This window comes from Sander vitreus, chromosome 7, assembly GCF_031162955.1.
Source record: "Sander vitreus isolate 19-12246 chromosome 7, sanVit1, whole genome shotgun sequence".
NCBI lineage: Eukaryota > Metazoa > Chordata > Actinopteri > Perciformes > Percidae > Sander > Sander vitreus.
This window is the reverse complement of record NC_135861.1, coordinates 26,809,638-26,826,394: the sequence shown is the minus strand read 5'-3', so window position 1 is coordinate 26,826,394 and position 16,757 is coordinate 26,809,638. Positions and strand designations below refer to the sequence as shown.

The following is a 16,757-nucleotide window of genomic DNA, read 5'->3' as shown; positions in this document are numbered from 1 at the left end:
GTCACTCCATATCTCTAGGTCAGATCATGTCTACAGTGGTCAAAGTTACAATGCCTGTCCACCTGTCTCACTCTTTATCATGTTTATTTACCTCTTAGCCTATCTGTGTGCATTCAATTGAGCCTCTTCTGACTGTTTTTCGTGTCTGTCAATCTACCTGTCTTAACCCATATCTTTACCCACCCGTCTGGTCTGCTTGTCTATGTGACATTCTTGTTGTTCGTCACTTCACTGTACCTCTTTGTCTGTCTATGCATCTCTTGCCTGTCTGTCTTAGTCCAATGTGTCTGTGTGTCTCTCAGCGGGATCTCGGACTGTCAATGCAGCCAGTAATGAGGTGTATGCTTCAGTCAGCATGTGAGGAGTTAATACGGAAGCAGCAGAGGCCATCACACATCAACAGGCATACAGTAGGCGTGTGTGTGTGTGTGTGTGTGTTTGGGGAGGGTGTGAAGGCTAGGGAGCCTCCCTGGCACACTTACGGATGTCTGTCGACCAACGGGGGTATTGATTTGGAGGGGAAGGCAGAAGACAGAAATGAATTCTGATCCACAGAGGGACTCCGCAGTGCATGTCAAAGTGTGTAAGGTTTTTTTTGTGAGAATGTGTGTGTGTGTGTGTGTGTGTGTGTGTCTGTGCATGTGTGTAAGAGTGCGTGTGTGTGTGTGAGTGTGTGTGCATGCATGTGAGGATGTTTGTTCTCTTTGTCTCAGCGTCTCTGCCAGTGTACATGATGTACATACAAATGAAGGGTTTGGTTACACCCTGCTGCTCTCAGGGCTGTTGCTTGTGCATGAGTGTAAGCATGTTTGTTGTGTGTGTGTGTGTGTGTGTGTGTGTGTGTGTGTGTGTGTGTGTGTGTTTGTGCCTGGATGACTGTTAGTCTGTGTAAGAAAGAGAGACAGATAGGGAGGAGGGGCATTGAGAACTAGGCTCAGGTGGTAAGATACACTTTATCTAATCCCAAACTAGGTGTGTACATTTATGTGTGTGTGTGTGTGTGTGTGTGTGTGTGTGTGTGTGTGTGTGCGTGCGTGTGTGTGTGCGTGCGTGCGTGTGCGTGTGTCTGTTTATTTGTGAGCAGCATGCCTGCAAGAATACATGTATGCATGTGTGCTGTGCAAGTTTGCATCTGTATCACACACAAAATATTCCTCACCTGGACTTCAGTCGTGATACGTTAATGAGAGTCTACAAGCACTACTGAGGCTGAAAGACCTCCTCAGACCCCACAATAGAGCCTATGATTTAATCCAATTTGATTCCGTAAGAAATATATATAGACAGAGGCTATGGGCAAACACATGCTCCTGCAGTGGAGAGAATTATTAGATTTGCCGATAAAGAAACTCTGTGGGGTGTGAACGAGAAAGAAAGCAGGGACTGATCTCCGGTGGTGTGTCTAAAAGTGCCTGGGTGTTTTTTGTTTGGCAGAAGAGGAAAAATCAACATAATGAGCCCAAACTGCCTTTGTGTCTCACTCTCTTCGTCTCTCTTTTCTCTCGCCCCTCCGTCTCTTTCTCCATCTCATCCCACACTCGACACTCAGACAGCTGCTTCTGTGCAGCCAAATTAACTGCTCCCCAGTTGCTTTTGAAAAGTGTGAAATAAAATAAGCATTTAGCCTCTGAGGGATACAGTATTTTTGGTTCCACGTATGAACTTTAAACGTGCTGCCTTTCATTCAAAGTGTAGGTAACAGTATTTGTCCACCACAAATCTGTCGTGTAGTTTTTCTATCCCAAATCCCCCCACACAGCCCCATCCGTAACTCTGTGGCCCTATCTGTTACTGCCATGTGATCCTTCTGGCTCCAAATATCCAATTTACAAGTCGGCAAGAAGGGTAATATTTCAACAGGCTGTCGGCAGACGCACTGTTTAAATCAACGGCCTTATCTAGCCTGTGCTCCTTCTAATATTTTCTCTCAAATATTGCATTAGAGATATGTTATCCATCCCTGCAAATTCATCTTCGTCCTTTAGCCGAATGTGTGTCTGAATATGTACGAGCAGACATGAATGAATGTGTGTGTGTGTGTGTGTGTGTGTGTGTGTGGTGTTAGCACATGTGAGGACAGCTTTGCCCACCATCTTAAACAGTGGCAGTAAGCATTTTCTCTGATTTTGTCTTGTACTCATGTGGATATTATCATTTACTCCTTAAGAAAAACACAGACCCAGGCCCATATAAACTCTAAGTTCAAATCTCTACTCTCTCAACATCAACTAAAAGAGTAAACAGAGGATGATTCTTCTGCACAGCGAGAAATAAGACGCCTGACTCATTCTTACATCGAAAAACACATTCACATATGCAGTAAGACATAAACACACACACACACACACACACGCACGCGCGCTGTACAATACTACATCCATCACTAGGGCTCAGGCTGACAGCTTTGTCAAAACGAGCCGCAGGGGAGAAGAGAATGGCATTGTGGGATTGAGTCCTCCCATCGGACGCTGCACTGACAGGAAAGAAGAAAGGGGAAGAAGAGAAGAGAAAGGGGGGAAAGAACTGGGGAAAAAAATCAGGGAATATGTTGCACAACCCTAGGAAATGGAGAGAGAGAGAGAGAGAGAGAGAGAGAGAGAGAGAGAGAGAGAGAGAGAAAGAGAGAGCAGAAGAAGTGGTAGAGCTGCCATGGGTAGCCCATCAAAACCAGCAGCTCCCCTGCTGTAGCCTGTTTACTAAGACTGGCCTTGTGAAGGACAGACAAAGAGCATATTGCAGACCTGGCAGCATGACCGCATCACACAGTAAAACACACACAAACACACACACACACACACACACACACACACACACACACACACACACACAAAAGACCTCCTGAGGGTCTGCCAAACTGCAGCAAATGAACCAAGGCCCTGGTAAGAACCCACACAGCAACAAATATACTCAGTGACAAATGCATGTAAGATGTACATGTACGTGTGTGTGTGTGTGTGTGTGTGTGTGTGTGTGTGTGTGTGCGCGCGTATTCCCCCCTTTAGAAGGCAGCTGGTGGTGTGGTGAAGTGAGCTGTCAGCCCCTCTAAAACAGGAAAGATCAGTCCACAGAGTCAGCCTGAGACCTCTAAATAAACACCTTCACCACAGTGCTGGGGACCGAGCCTGCTGCTATCCACTGATGTGTGGGCTCAGCTTCAGAACCTACTACACTCCACTTCACTTGGTGATTGCAGCCTGAGGAAGGCGACCGACACACACAAAAAGAGACAGCGAAAGCCAGAGAGGCAGTGAGAGTTGCAGACATGGCCTCCCCCAATTATAGACCAAACCTTGCCACTCTATTCACTTTACTCTTCGCCTGGCTCCTGACAAACCCTGTCGTGATTCCTTCAACCAGCACTCGTGTTTCTCCCTGACACTCTCTAGGCTCTAATTAGGCTTGTAAATAATTATTGCAATTAAAGCCTACAATTAGGAGGAGAGAAGCACCGCCATTACTTTCACAATAAATGTCATGAGCATTCTGCATAGGCGCAGGGAGGAAACAGACAAATGCAGTGCCATTATAGAGGCAGACAGACAGTGAGAGTGAAAGAGACAGAAAGAGAGAAGGGGGGTACATGACGACAGTTGACATACTCACAGCTCTTAATTATAGAGCTGATTATTCTGGCAGGTTGGCTCCTGGACTGTTTCTTTGGCTCACATAGACAAAGTGTGTGCGCACACACATATACGACATGCACAAATGTGAACAGCGTACACACCTGACTATTTGAAAGCACATACAGTATATATATACACCCACATATAAAAGAAAGGGAAGAAGCAAAAGGGAAGTTGTTTTGAATTCAGCCTCTAAACACAGCAACACAATATTAAGTATAGGCTGAAACTGGAGCTTAATCGGGGATAAACAGCACTCTTTTCTAGAATCTAATGAGGAGCATTGCACAAGTTCAAGGACAGGTTTGCTACTTGCTTAGGTTTGCTACGTGCTTAGAGTGATCATTTTTTCAATGTTTGCTTAAAAAAAAAGCTGGTATTGAGGAGATGTGCAGACGTGTATCATAAAGTGAGACCAAAACTAACGCGCCATAGGGTCTCTCATGTGGGTCTCGAAAGATGAATACAAAGATGAATCGATTAGTTGTCATCTATTAAATCAATCGCCAACTATTTTGATAATCGATTAGTCAGATTGAGTTATTTTCTATGAAACAAAGTCAGTAAACTGAATATCTTTGAGTTGTGGACAAAATAAGACATTTGAGGACGTCGTCTTGGGCTTTGGGAAACACTGATTGGCATTTTTCACCATTGTCTGACATTTTATAGACCAAACAACTAATCAGTTAATCAAGATAATAATTGATCAATTAATCCACAATGACAACAATCGTTAGTTGCAGCCCTATTTGAAATCCATTCATACTGGACTCGACACTATTGAGTTTATTTGGAGACGTCGAGCTAGATGGCCACACAAATTCACAGCGCGTTACTATGTATTGACCTCTGCTGATATAGCAGGGGACTTGGGTGTGAAGGTGGGAGAGTGGTAAAGGGGGGGGAGGGAGGGATGGATGGATGGGGAAACGTTAGGTTAGAAGGGGGTTCAGGCTGGGACCTGGGTGCACAGGCTTCTATTAATTAACAGCTTGATCGGGGCTGACAGGACGTGTGCTGCTATCAAATAATGAGGTTAGGATTGGCCAATGGTTCCAGGGCACAAAACCTGATTAACACTAATCCTGGCTTAAGTCAATTAACAATGCCTGCTCAGGGACTCATGCAAATGAGGGGCCTTTGTGAGGTGGGCAAGCACAGAGGGAGCAAACAGGGCTCGACATTCAGACATGAAAAACATGGTTAGAACATAGCGGAACGGGGGAGGGATACTTATATCGGTCATCGTGAGAAAGAAATAGCTGACAAGCAGTGGTCAAGCAGATGGATGCTATAAAAACATGATTCAATGACGGGGCGGCTCTAACTGACCTGCTGAGTGACCTCTTGGGTTTGATGAACAGAGTCAGTCAACCCTTGAACTTCCCACAACCCCTGACCGAGAGACAGCAATTAAACAGATAACATGCACATGCATTAAACTAAACACATGCATGTCAACATACATCCACGTAAACCTTCGTAAAACACATCTGATTCAGGCATAAAAATTGGGCGCCCACAACATGGACACGCATGTTAACTACCATGTAGAGAGATAGAATTTGATTAGTGAATTTTTCTCTGACAAATAGCTGCGATGTCATATGATGCAAAATCGCATGACTGAAAAAAAAAAAAAACACATCACACACAACACTTATCGGCAGGCAGTGAAGTGATAGGACTGGGGGACGGGACTGGAGAACGAGTGAGATAACCACCCTTTAATTCCAAATTGAAAATAAAAGAGCAGTCAAACAAGATTGAATCTAGGCAGGAGCAGAAAAATAGATGGTTAGAACTATTAATGCGTACAATAAATACAGAAAGAAAGTACACTAAAGGTAAGCTACCACCGAGTAATAGCAACGTGCATTCAAACTACTGTAGTTTATTTACGCCAAACTACACATGGACAAATACACACAGACACATAAAGCTCAAGATTAAGGGAGCTTGACAAGTGGGTCAGGGATGAAAGTGGTTGCCTCAGAATGAAAAGCTAAATGGCATCATCAATAACATTGGATGTGCGTATTGACAGGGGAATTTATCCTAATTTGTCCAGGTGTCAATATCAAGTGAAGCTGTCAGGGAAGCAGGGAAGAATCTAAGCCCAAGGTTCCAAGCTGCAGCTGCTGAGCACCTGGGTAAGGAAGCGGCCGTGCGATTGATTTGCTGGCCCTCACCCGTACGGTTGCCAAACTGACCCTCGCCGTCACGCTTATATCCCAGATAAAACATGACGGCCAATCCATCAAGGCCAGTGTCTGCTGTCTGACTGATAGCGGGCTGTCCTGGAGATGTTTGTCTGTTTGTTGAGGTCTGTCGAAAAACAGATAGATGCTAGTAAGCTGTGGCCACGGTTCCCCTCTCATGATCAGCCCTGATGAGGGTGGATTGGGATGCAGATGTGTGGTCGATATGTTGGCACATGGCATCACAGTTTCCTCATGCATGATGAAGTGACCTTTGTTGACTGGCACCTCCTGTATTGTCAGTTGTACCATATAAACCAAAAACCTCTTATGAACTCAATCGAAGGCCTAAGTTAGGTACAACATATCCTTCTTAACTCACATTCATGTGGCTTAAAACCCAACCACAGATTCAACAGGGGAATTTGGGAACATTTACAGTAGGAACTTGCGAGAGAAAGATATCTCTTAAACCCTGCGGGATGCAGAAAAGCATTTCACATTCCGTGGTAAGAGAAGAAAAAATTCAGAATTCCATTTTTTGAACCTCAGCTGTGTGAAGAAAAAAAAAAAAGGGATTGTCAGAAAAAGGCTTAGGAAGGAGTGAGAAGAGAGTGCGAACGGAATACTGCACATTAAACTGATCGCTCTTTCATCCTGAGAGCTGCCTCTTGATTGTGGTGGGTAGTCGAGTTATTGGGACGCTTTGTCTGAGTGTCACTGACGGACAGATTGGTGAGAAACACAGAGATAAAGGTCAGTGGTTAAACCCCTGGTCTTCTTCCCTCTCTGGCAGCTGCGAGCTAACCAGACTGCCCTGGGGCCGACACAGGGTCAAGGGACGGCAAGGCAACACTTGTTGAGGCAGTGGCAGTCGCAGGAAACCCCTTCGCTACACAGCCCTGACTGCAAACTAACAAACAGTGGAAAGGAAGGAATGGCTCAGAAGAAGTACACACAAAGCGTTAATGTTTTTGTACCTGTGCCATTTTGACTTTGTTTGCCCTACTGTTGTATGCGCTACGGTGGCCTGAACCGTTGCCAGACTGCTTGCCCTCCCCTGCCAGATTAGTGTCCCTCTTCTATGAGATAAGGAATAAAGCATCACGGTAAGCTCTGAAATAGATGGTTAAAATAAAAGTTGGGCTTTCAGGGGAAAAAAAAGAAAATCTGGAAAAACACACAATAACATGCACAGATATTTAAGTCTTTGAATGAATGGTCTGGGCATAAGCCAGTCCAATCTGCTTGTTGTGGAGGGTGTAAACAGTAAACCCCGGGAAACAAAAGGCTCTACACCAACACTGCTGCTAGTCGCTTTTTTTTCCAAAAGTCTGCACAAGCTGTAACACTTACAGTGCACAGCGGAAGGACTGGCTATGAGCCATCATGTGTTCCATGGCCATTAACACATGAAATCAGCGTGTCATACACACCAAAGTCCTGCATAATGATGAGCCAGTAGATGAGCCAGTAGAATGTCAGCTAATCTAAGCCTGGACGAGGTGTGAATGAATCCTATTTCCTCCTGTCTTGATAACCACTGAACCCATTTCCTCCCAATCTAACCAAGCCAGCCAAACAAAGGTTCTGGGGGATAAGGAGAAGGAGGGAGGAGACCCAGAAAACTCTTAGGGAAAGGAGGGTAGGGGTGCTTGGTGGAAGAACAGGTTAAGAAGAGGCCTCATACAAAAAAATAAAAAATAAAAAAAGAAGAAAGATTCCATGCATGGATTTCAAATTTCACAGCTGAGCACCTGGAAGAAATTGGCAGGCTTAAAAAAAGAGGACTTCTTTTCTTTTCTGATAATCTGCGAGCTGTAATGTTGCCGTTCCATACATGGAGCTGGGTAAGGGAGGAAGGATGGCGTACGAGGATTGGAGGCTGAGGGGGTTTAATGTTTGCTAAAAAGCCAAGGGTGTATTGGAGAGTGACAGCATCACATGGCTGAACGCCTCTATAGGGGGAGGACTAATGTGTGTCTGTCCATGAAAGACGAGTCTGTATTACAAGCCAGCTCAGTATCCCTCAGTTGGTCATGCTAGTGAAAATTTCACACTTATCCTTATAAAGAGCTGGCAATTAGACGGCCACTATTTCACTAGGAACACTATTAGTTCTGTTCATGTCTATTATGTACTCTTGTGTGCCACAGCCATAAAACATTACAAAAAACCATTGAGCTCCATTACATTAAGTCAACACCTGCTTCTTTTCTTGAGATTTTTTTCTTTTCTTGAGAAGACACGATGAACACGTAACCACTTTCATGTTTCGTGTTTTCAAAAAGCTTTTCAGGCAGAACTAAGGCCACGCCACAGGTATCACTTCAAAACCCTTTCAGATGTTAAGTCTTGATTGTTACCCATGAATAATACATTATAGCCCGGGCTCTGCGTACTGGCCGCTGACCAAAGCCACCGACATAATACAGTCACTGATTCTCGACCGTGTGTGATGAGTGCTCTCCCTACTGCTGGGTGCCAGCGGCCACAACAGCACAATACACCACAAAGGAAAAGGAAATGAAAAGGCCTCATAAAAATGTTGATAATCCAGGCCCCAAAAGACCCCATTCGATACTGGAGTAGTTGTCGCCATTTATCCCAGCACGCTGCATTGTGTTGATAAACCGACAACAAAGAGAACGAATGCTGCTCGAGGCGTATATTGTACGTATATCCCTCCGTTGGCTTGAACTACCAAAATGCATGACAGCACATACAAACGTCCATAAATACAGGACTGGTCACAGAAACAGGTGAGGGCCTTTTGCATTCACATGCTTACACATTCTGAAAAAAAAAAGGAAACATGACAAAGAGAAACAAAAAAGGAGTGTTGGGTGATAAATGAGAGACGGAGAGAAAGACAGGCTCCAGTTGGTGGGAACGAGGCCAGGCCAAACACGCATGCAGATGCAACGTGCTGAATTTGCATGAGCTGGCAAAAGCACCAGTGGTTTAACTCTGCTCCAGCTGCCATTCACACATGAATACCCTTTCTACCTGTTTGATTAGAGCCTCCACTGGAATTGTTGCTGCTTTAAAGTATTGCTGTAGGCACAATGTATCCGTCTGTATGCAAAGTAGGGTTTATTGATGAAGGGTTGAAGCCCCCTGTGCTTCACCATGTAAAACTGAGGCAGCACACACCCATGCGAGCTCCACAAATCCACAGCTTTTGATGCAATATTAAGTGCAGTGAGGTGTTTCAGGAATGTAAGACATTACAGGGGGCATTTCGTATGACGCTGACAGAAGAAAAAAAATCGAGGACGCGTCTGGGAGGCAGCTCAGCTGAATCTCCCGAAACAGCGATGACCTTTTTCTCTCCATCGTTACCCAGGCAAGAACCAAAATCTCTGGATTATTGGTCTAAATATAGAAGCGCACACACACACACACACACATACAATACTCACACAACATGACTCATACATGTGATGTGGCAGAAATCCATACAACGGATCTGCAGAATCACAGGATGCACAAGGACAGTTGGAAGACACAAAGCTCAGAGTGAGTCCTGTGAAAATCCAGAGATGACGAGCATTTTTTTGAGGTTTTTATCAATAGAGGCACCATGGTGGATATACACAGATGTCTGAAGATAAATCTTGAGATGAAAACCCGCTGTTCTATATTTCAGGACTGTCAGTAATGATACAGCACCCTACAGGAAGGCACACGCACACGCACGCACGCACGCACGCACGCACGCACGCACGCACACACACACACACACACACACACACACACACACACACACACACCTCCTGGAGAAGAGAAAGTCAGTGAGCCAGGTCTTTTCATCAGTTCCACTGCGCTGCCTCGCATTGGGTCAATCTCACCACATCATTAATATGGTGGATGCTATTGTCATTACATCTACAAAACAAAAGCACCGTTTAACATGGCAGCACCATGGATCGCATGTGAAACAGGGAGCTATTAAATATGTTTGGGGGGGGTGAGTGAATGATGGTGTGGGAGTGTGAGAAAGAAACAAATGAGAACGAGAAAGAGAGAGAGAGAGAGAGAGAGAGCGGAAAGTTCTTTCACACACTGGAAGATAATTTGGGGTGGGCAGTGAATGTGTAAGAGACTGAAGAATAGCTATACATATGCATATATATATATATATATATATATACGCGGGTGAGAGAAAAAGACTTGATGAAAAGCCTCCAAAAGCTTTACGGAGATTCCATTTGAATACTGAATGGGAGACTGGTGCTCGCACGTGTCTGTCATTATAGGTTTTCCTTTTTTTTTGTGCGAGTGTACATGTGACTGTGAGAGCCAGTGGATTTTGTCTCTACCTATGCAAATGGGAATGAGGAGAGCATGTGCTTTGTGTGCGAGTGTGTCCCTGTGGGTGCCTGTCTGCATGTTTGTGTTTACAAAGGCCTCGCACATCCCACGATTCTCGGCATTGCCACAACACACACGGACAGGTGTGAGGACCGGAGAGAGAGAGAGAGAGAGAGAGAGAGAGAGAGAGAGAGAGAGAGCAAGAGCCCAGATTGTGGAGCATAGCCTCGCTGAGCAAATATTACTCTCGCTCTCCCAATTTCTCTCTGTCTCCCTCTCTCTGTTTCTCTCGCTCTCTGTCTCATTCAATGTCTGTCTCTCCATCGGTCTCTCTGTATTCTCTCTTTCCCCACTGTGCCAAACACAGAGGGCCTCTTTGTTATTCAGAGTAGGAAATGCAACTGGAGCCAAATCTGGCTTGCTTTCTGTTTGATATCATCCCTCCTTTGTTCTAACCGTCTCCCATCACGATGCGCTTGGCCTCAGACAGACACATCGGAACAAGTGGAGCTCAGACCAGATAGATCTCGTGATGTCCTGTATGTCTGACTTCAAGTATAACTCGGGGTGACATTTAGGACAACGATAAAGGTCAAATAGATGTTTTCCACTGAATGCTAGTGTGAAGGGGCTGGTTTAAAGGCGGCTGCTGTGTCTTTTTTTTATAGTGAATAATGCTTTATTAAAGTGCTCATATTATGCTTTTTGGCTTTTTCCTTTTCCTTTATTGTGTTATATATCTTTTTTGTGCACGTTATAGGTTTACAAAGTGAAAAAGCCCAAAGTCCACCCCAAAGGGACTTACCATCTCCAACAGAAAACACTGTATTCTATTGTAGTCCAGCCTTTACTCCTTTACTACCTTGACAAATGTGCGTCACTTTGTAACATACGTTATAATGCTCGCCTAGCTGCTAGCGTGGCACGCCCTCATACTCTGCTTCTGACTGGCTAGTAGTCCTTACCTAGGTACTGCGCATGTGCGACTCCCAACAAAGCTGGAATAGATGTGAGATGCCTCACTCTGTAGCTAAAACAGAGAGCTCAAAAGAGGAGCTGCAGCAATGTGTAGTACGACAAAAATATGGTGTTTTTTGAAAATTAAACCATGTAAACCTATTCTGATATAACCTCAAAACACAATTATGAACCTGAAAATGAGCATAATATGAGCTTACTATATTACTATACATCCTAAAGTCATCCCCCTGTGTAGAAAGAGGTTACGTCAAACTAGATACAGTTCCATCTAGGCAGATTAAATTAAAATTTTCTGGATAATAGCTTTGTGGTAGAGTTTTTGGTTACACTTGAATAAACCGTCACTAATAAATGGTAAATTGATAGTTAATTAAACCTAAGTTAATGGTTATTTTACCGTTATCTAACAACAAAATGATAATTAATAATGTTGACTAATTATTAGTTATGCTATAATGTGTGTTGCTCACATGATAACATTTTCTACATTATATTAACTTTTTGTTAATGATTAAGAAATCGTTTATAAACCACCATTTGGATGGCTATTCTAAAGTTGCATCTGATGAACACAATGCCTTGGTAGTGGTTAATAAAAACTTTGTAAAGCATCTATAAACATTTAGATAGCTTTCAACAGTGCTCAAACAATCATCTCTTTTATAGATTGCAAAAAAATGATTTAATGGGACCAAATTAATCTTAATTGATGCTTTATAAACCATTTATTAATCATTAACGTATGATTATAGGCATTAGTTGCAACTTTATAATAGCCATCCAAATAATGTTTATAGATGGCTTACAAAACAATTATTAACCACTGACTTAACTGAAGTATTACAACGTTATAAACTTATTATTTTATATGCCACTAAACTAATGATAAAGTAACATTAATTATAACATTACTAATAATTAGTGAACATTTTAAATCATCATTTCATTGTGTGCTAACAGTAAAATACCAATAACTAAAGTTTAATTAACTAGCAATTTACCATTTACTGGTGATGGTTATTATGAAGCGTTACCAAATTTTTTTCAAATAAACAATTAAATGTTACTCTCCAGAATCACATGTAAAAACACATCTGTTGGATTTGCCAAATGTATGGAAAAATGATGTGTGTGTGGCTACTCTAAATCCCAATCCAGTTACTGTGGCAGGTGTGACTATCAAGTGGTATCCTTGAACATGCAACATCCCCAAAGTAGTTGAGAGCATTTCAGTGTGTGTGTGTGTGTGTGTGTGTGTGTGTGTGTGTGTTAAGGCATGGATACATGGATATGGGCCGGGTTCGGACAGAAAAATTCGGCCCGATCCAGACTCTAGTGTGTGTGTGTGTGTGTGTGTGTGTGTGTGTGTGTGTCCGTCTGCTTCAATCATCCCCAACCCCTGGAGAGCAAGACAGAAGCGTGTACATGCTGAATGCTAATAATATTCACCAACATCACTTCTCATTCAGATGACTGGCATTTATGAGCTCAACATCAAAAGCTTGTTTCATCTGCGGAATAAGCGGGAATAAAGGATTTAGTAAATATGGGAAACAAACTTGAGATTCAGTACAATCTGGGTCTTTATTTGTGGAATCTATGTCATGCCATGTCATGTCATTCAGGGCTTGACATTAACTTTTTTTTTCTTTTTCTCACCAGCCACTAGCGGCTAGCGGATTTCCAAAGTTAGTTAGTTTCGCTAGCCACACTTTTGACCCAGTTGTACATAAAGCTCCTTTTGTATGAAAAAACATGCAACCGAATATCAGCCCGATTATTGAGATTTACAATAGTTTGGCCTTCCATTTGTTCAGATGTTGTCTTTCTTACTAAAAAAATCTCAGCAGTAATATTAGTTAAAGTACGGAGCTATTGTTGGTGATGGGATTGCATTTTCAGAGTGGACTAAGACAAATCACACACAGCCCAGCTGTGTCACAGATAGTCACAAATGCGGGGGGGGGATTAAACCTGTTTACTCCTCCTCTTAGCAATGCACACCATTGTCTAAACAACTCCTCCTTCACTCCACATCTGCCCACCGTGGTTCCTAACCTGTGAGCTCTAGCCAGCCAGTTGTTAAGCGTGTTAAAAGTGGAGATAAGGAAAGAGGACGGCAATCTATCACCTCACACTGACAGCCTCGCACGTCGTCTGTCTCTGGAGTTGCAGCGCTGCCACGCTCCCCTGCAGCTGCCGCTCCTCCTCTCCTCCCATCACTTTCCCTCCTCTTTTCATCTCCTTTCTATCCGACCGATCCGTCCGTGTTTTCCTCTCCTCTCATCTCATCTCCTCACCCCTACTCTGCCCTTGTGTCCCCTTCCACCCGTATATGCCCTCGCCTGTTGCCTAATTAATATTAGGGGTGTGGATATTAATCACTGCATCGATGCATTGCGATGCGGATGTGGACGACTTGGCATCCAGTGGCAGTGACAGACCCGGTTGCATTCAGGAAGTGTCTTTTTTAAGGGCAGATACAATGAAAAGGGGAGTTCATATATATCTGACTGCTTGAAGATTCACAACCCTACTCAGTATGTCAGCTGCATTGATGGCCATCGGCTGCTTCCCTCCCTCCCGCCCCGCAATGCTTTGTCACTTCATTAGAAGTGGGAAAGGATGACCTTGCACTCTGTCTCAGGCTCAGTGTTTCTCTTTACTCTAAGTCATACACTACAGCTGTCCCTCTTTCCCTCATCACTCTTCCTCTTATACTCTGCCTCAGCCAGCCAGCCAGCAAGTGCCCTTCATATCTATCTCTATCTCTCTCTCTCTCTCTCTCTCTCTCTCTCTCTCTCTCTCTCTACACCTTGTCTTTTCCATGTCTTTCTATTTCTTTCTCTTTCCCTGCCCTCATTGTTCTCCTTCATTATCAAACGCTGTCACAGCGTCTCCCGCTGTGCCACCCAGGTTATATATAGCTAACAGAGGGGGGTGGTGGTGGTGATGCTGAGAGGTGGGCCATCTTGGGCCCTGCTGGAGCACACACACACATCCACACACTTTTCCTGACATTTAAACATATGCACACACACACACACACACACACACACACACACACACACACACACACACACAAAAGTCACACTTAAAACCATCCATTTTCTTGCAAGAGGGCACTTGTATAACTAGCATGCAGAGGTTTGCACGCATGCGTCTTTCCAACACCTACCTGTCTCTCAGACATGACGTAGAGGTAGTTGCGGTCGAGAGAGAAGGCCATATCTCGCAGGACAGGGCTGCCGTCCTTGATGACCGATATCGTCTCGTACTGGACACCGCCGTGAGGAGGCCCATCGACGCGAATCTGAGAGAAAACACAGAGCACAAACGGGTCCATGATTGCTATTTATATCAGTACGACAGCAGGGGTGGGAAAACAGACAAAGGATGATTGACAGGGATGTCAGACGTGGGTGAAACAATATTTGCAAAACAATCTATCGTTATCATTTAGCTATAGTTGGAGATTCAGGTGGGTGGAGATACGCCATGACGGTGACTGTTTGGATAGTGAAAGAGAGAAGCATTAAAAAAACGGCAGAGGGTTGATCGATTGACTTTTAAATACTTTCTTTTTTAATTCCATATAGGATGGGGTTACAACAACTGTTCAGAATGATGTGCAGATATTATTAGACCTTGGTGAAACCTTAGCTCTGTTTTCCTTTCCTCTGTCTCCTGATGAATGATGTATTCCCTCAGAGAAGCTTTCAACTTGAGGCCAAGACCACCTTACTACAAAAACAGTGGAAAAGCCTTCTAATGACTTATCCGAGGTACGTGACCCCCCTCCCTAACCCAAATGGTCCTCCGCCAGCCCTGTTTCTTCTTTATTCAGCAGATCCTCGTTGGACAAATATATAACCGGGACAGTAAATCTTCAGGGGCAGCATGGGTTTTTCGTGATGCTGGGCGTGAGAGATGTCTCTGTGATGTCACTAGGCCCTCCTCCACCCATGAAAGCTGATGGCTCTATCATCTGTCCGTCCCGGCCTGCCTCCCTCCCTCCACCCAAACATTCATCTATCTATTCAGTTGGTGACAGCACCAAAGAGACAGACTCTCTATAAAACATCACAGAGGGGAAAGTCAAGGCCATATGTCTGTCAAAAGGAGATCAACTGGGAGAGTGGGAGGGTAGGCAAGCAAATGTGCACCAGGGCTGCATAATATATCATTTTTCTATCGCCGTCGAGATATAAAATGCATCGGGAAATGGTTTAAAGAGGGTATCAGTAGGAACCTTTGAAACTCATTCTTTTTTAGTGGTGCCTTTTATATTCAATTCAATGTTCAATAGAAGAATGATGGAAATGATTTTTTTTTTTTTTTAAATCACCAAGCAATTGCTATATTTTAGCAACACATCTAAGTTCCCACTAAGCCCCAGAGCTTTGCCTTCAAAGCTTGAGGGTTAGCCAAGTACAGGACAGCAGGCGGCACAGTTAAGGGGCAGAGCTCAAAAGTGGTTGAGCGTCCCACGGCTGACCTACGTCTGACCCTGGCAGGCTGATCCAAACATCGAAAAAAGAGGACATATGTGAAAACCATATGTAGGAGGAGAAAGGCAGGATGTGGGGGCCGTGCCAGTCTTCATCTGGTTACTGACACTGCAGTGTGAAGGGAGACCTCAGCAAATATGCTCATCCGTAAAGCATGCTGAAGCACGGCCAGACCAGAGCTGTTCTCTTCACTACTGTTTAAGTGTGGGTGTTGTGTGTGTACGTGTGTGTGTGTGTGTGTGTGTGTGTGTGTGTGTGTGTGTGTGTGTGTGTGTGTTTGTTTGCACCCGTAGGAGCAGTCTGTCATGCTGTGATATGTGTCCAAGCAGGCCGCCACTAGGGATCACAAGATAACCCGACCTTCCTCCCTGCACGCCTGCAGTTCATCTGAATTTAGATCGCTATCACACACAGTGTCTCACCACTGTCCAGGGGCCCCTAAATTCTCATTTGGCCATAAACACACACACACAGCTGTCTTTGAGCGTGTCCAGGACAAAACCTCTACTCACTAGGCAGGGGTATAACACTTTGTTACACACTACAACCAAAGCACTTACCAGGCCAAGCAATTACTAAACAGTTAGTCTCGCATTGCCAGACCTATCTCCACAGCGCCGCGGAGTAAGGTCTGGCTACACAGCACATACATTCAGGGATAGGAGGAAAAAAAAAACACTCTGGGTTGTTTGCACCAATCACAATCATCTCAGGCGGCGCTAAGCTCTGGACGCAGCGACGGTGGCTCTGCTAAACAGTCTCGGGAAGGAACTTGTTTTGCACACAGCACAAGTAAACACCATATACAATTTTAATTAAGTTAACTGTTCACACAATACAGTAATATACCAGTGTATCGCCGTGTGTACTTTGTCCGTAACAATCCCCAGCAATCTGTCCCAAAACGCCACAGTTTGATAGTAAATATAAATTCCCCGAAAGAACCAAGCAGGCCTGTCTTGTTGCACGATCAGTTTTTCTTCTAAACTCGCCATGTTCAGCGTGAAGCTTGCTAGCTCAAAGTCTGTTTCCAGCGGTTTCCCGAAGCGAACGGAGTTTGAGAACGGCAACAAATAGAGAGCAGAAGGTGAGGGACGTGTCAAGGCAATTATCCTGGG

General features: G+C 44.2%; 1 protein-coding gene across 1 annotated transcript in view; it reads right to left on the bottom strand.

Moving 5' to 3' along the window:
- Positions 1 to 16,757, bottom strand: part of plxna2 (plexin A2) — a 208,140-nt gene that overhangs the window by 110,918 nt on the left and 80,465 nt on the right. The window contains exon 4 of the mRNA XM_078255710.1: positions 14,307 to 14,441. Coding sequence (XP_078111836.1) covers positions 14,307 to 14,441 — 135 coding nt within the window. The remainder of the gene's footprint in view (positions 1 to 14,306; positions 14,442 to 16,757) is intronic.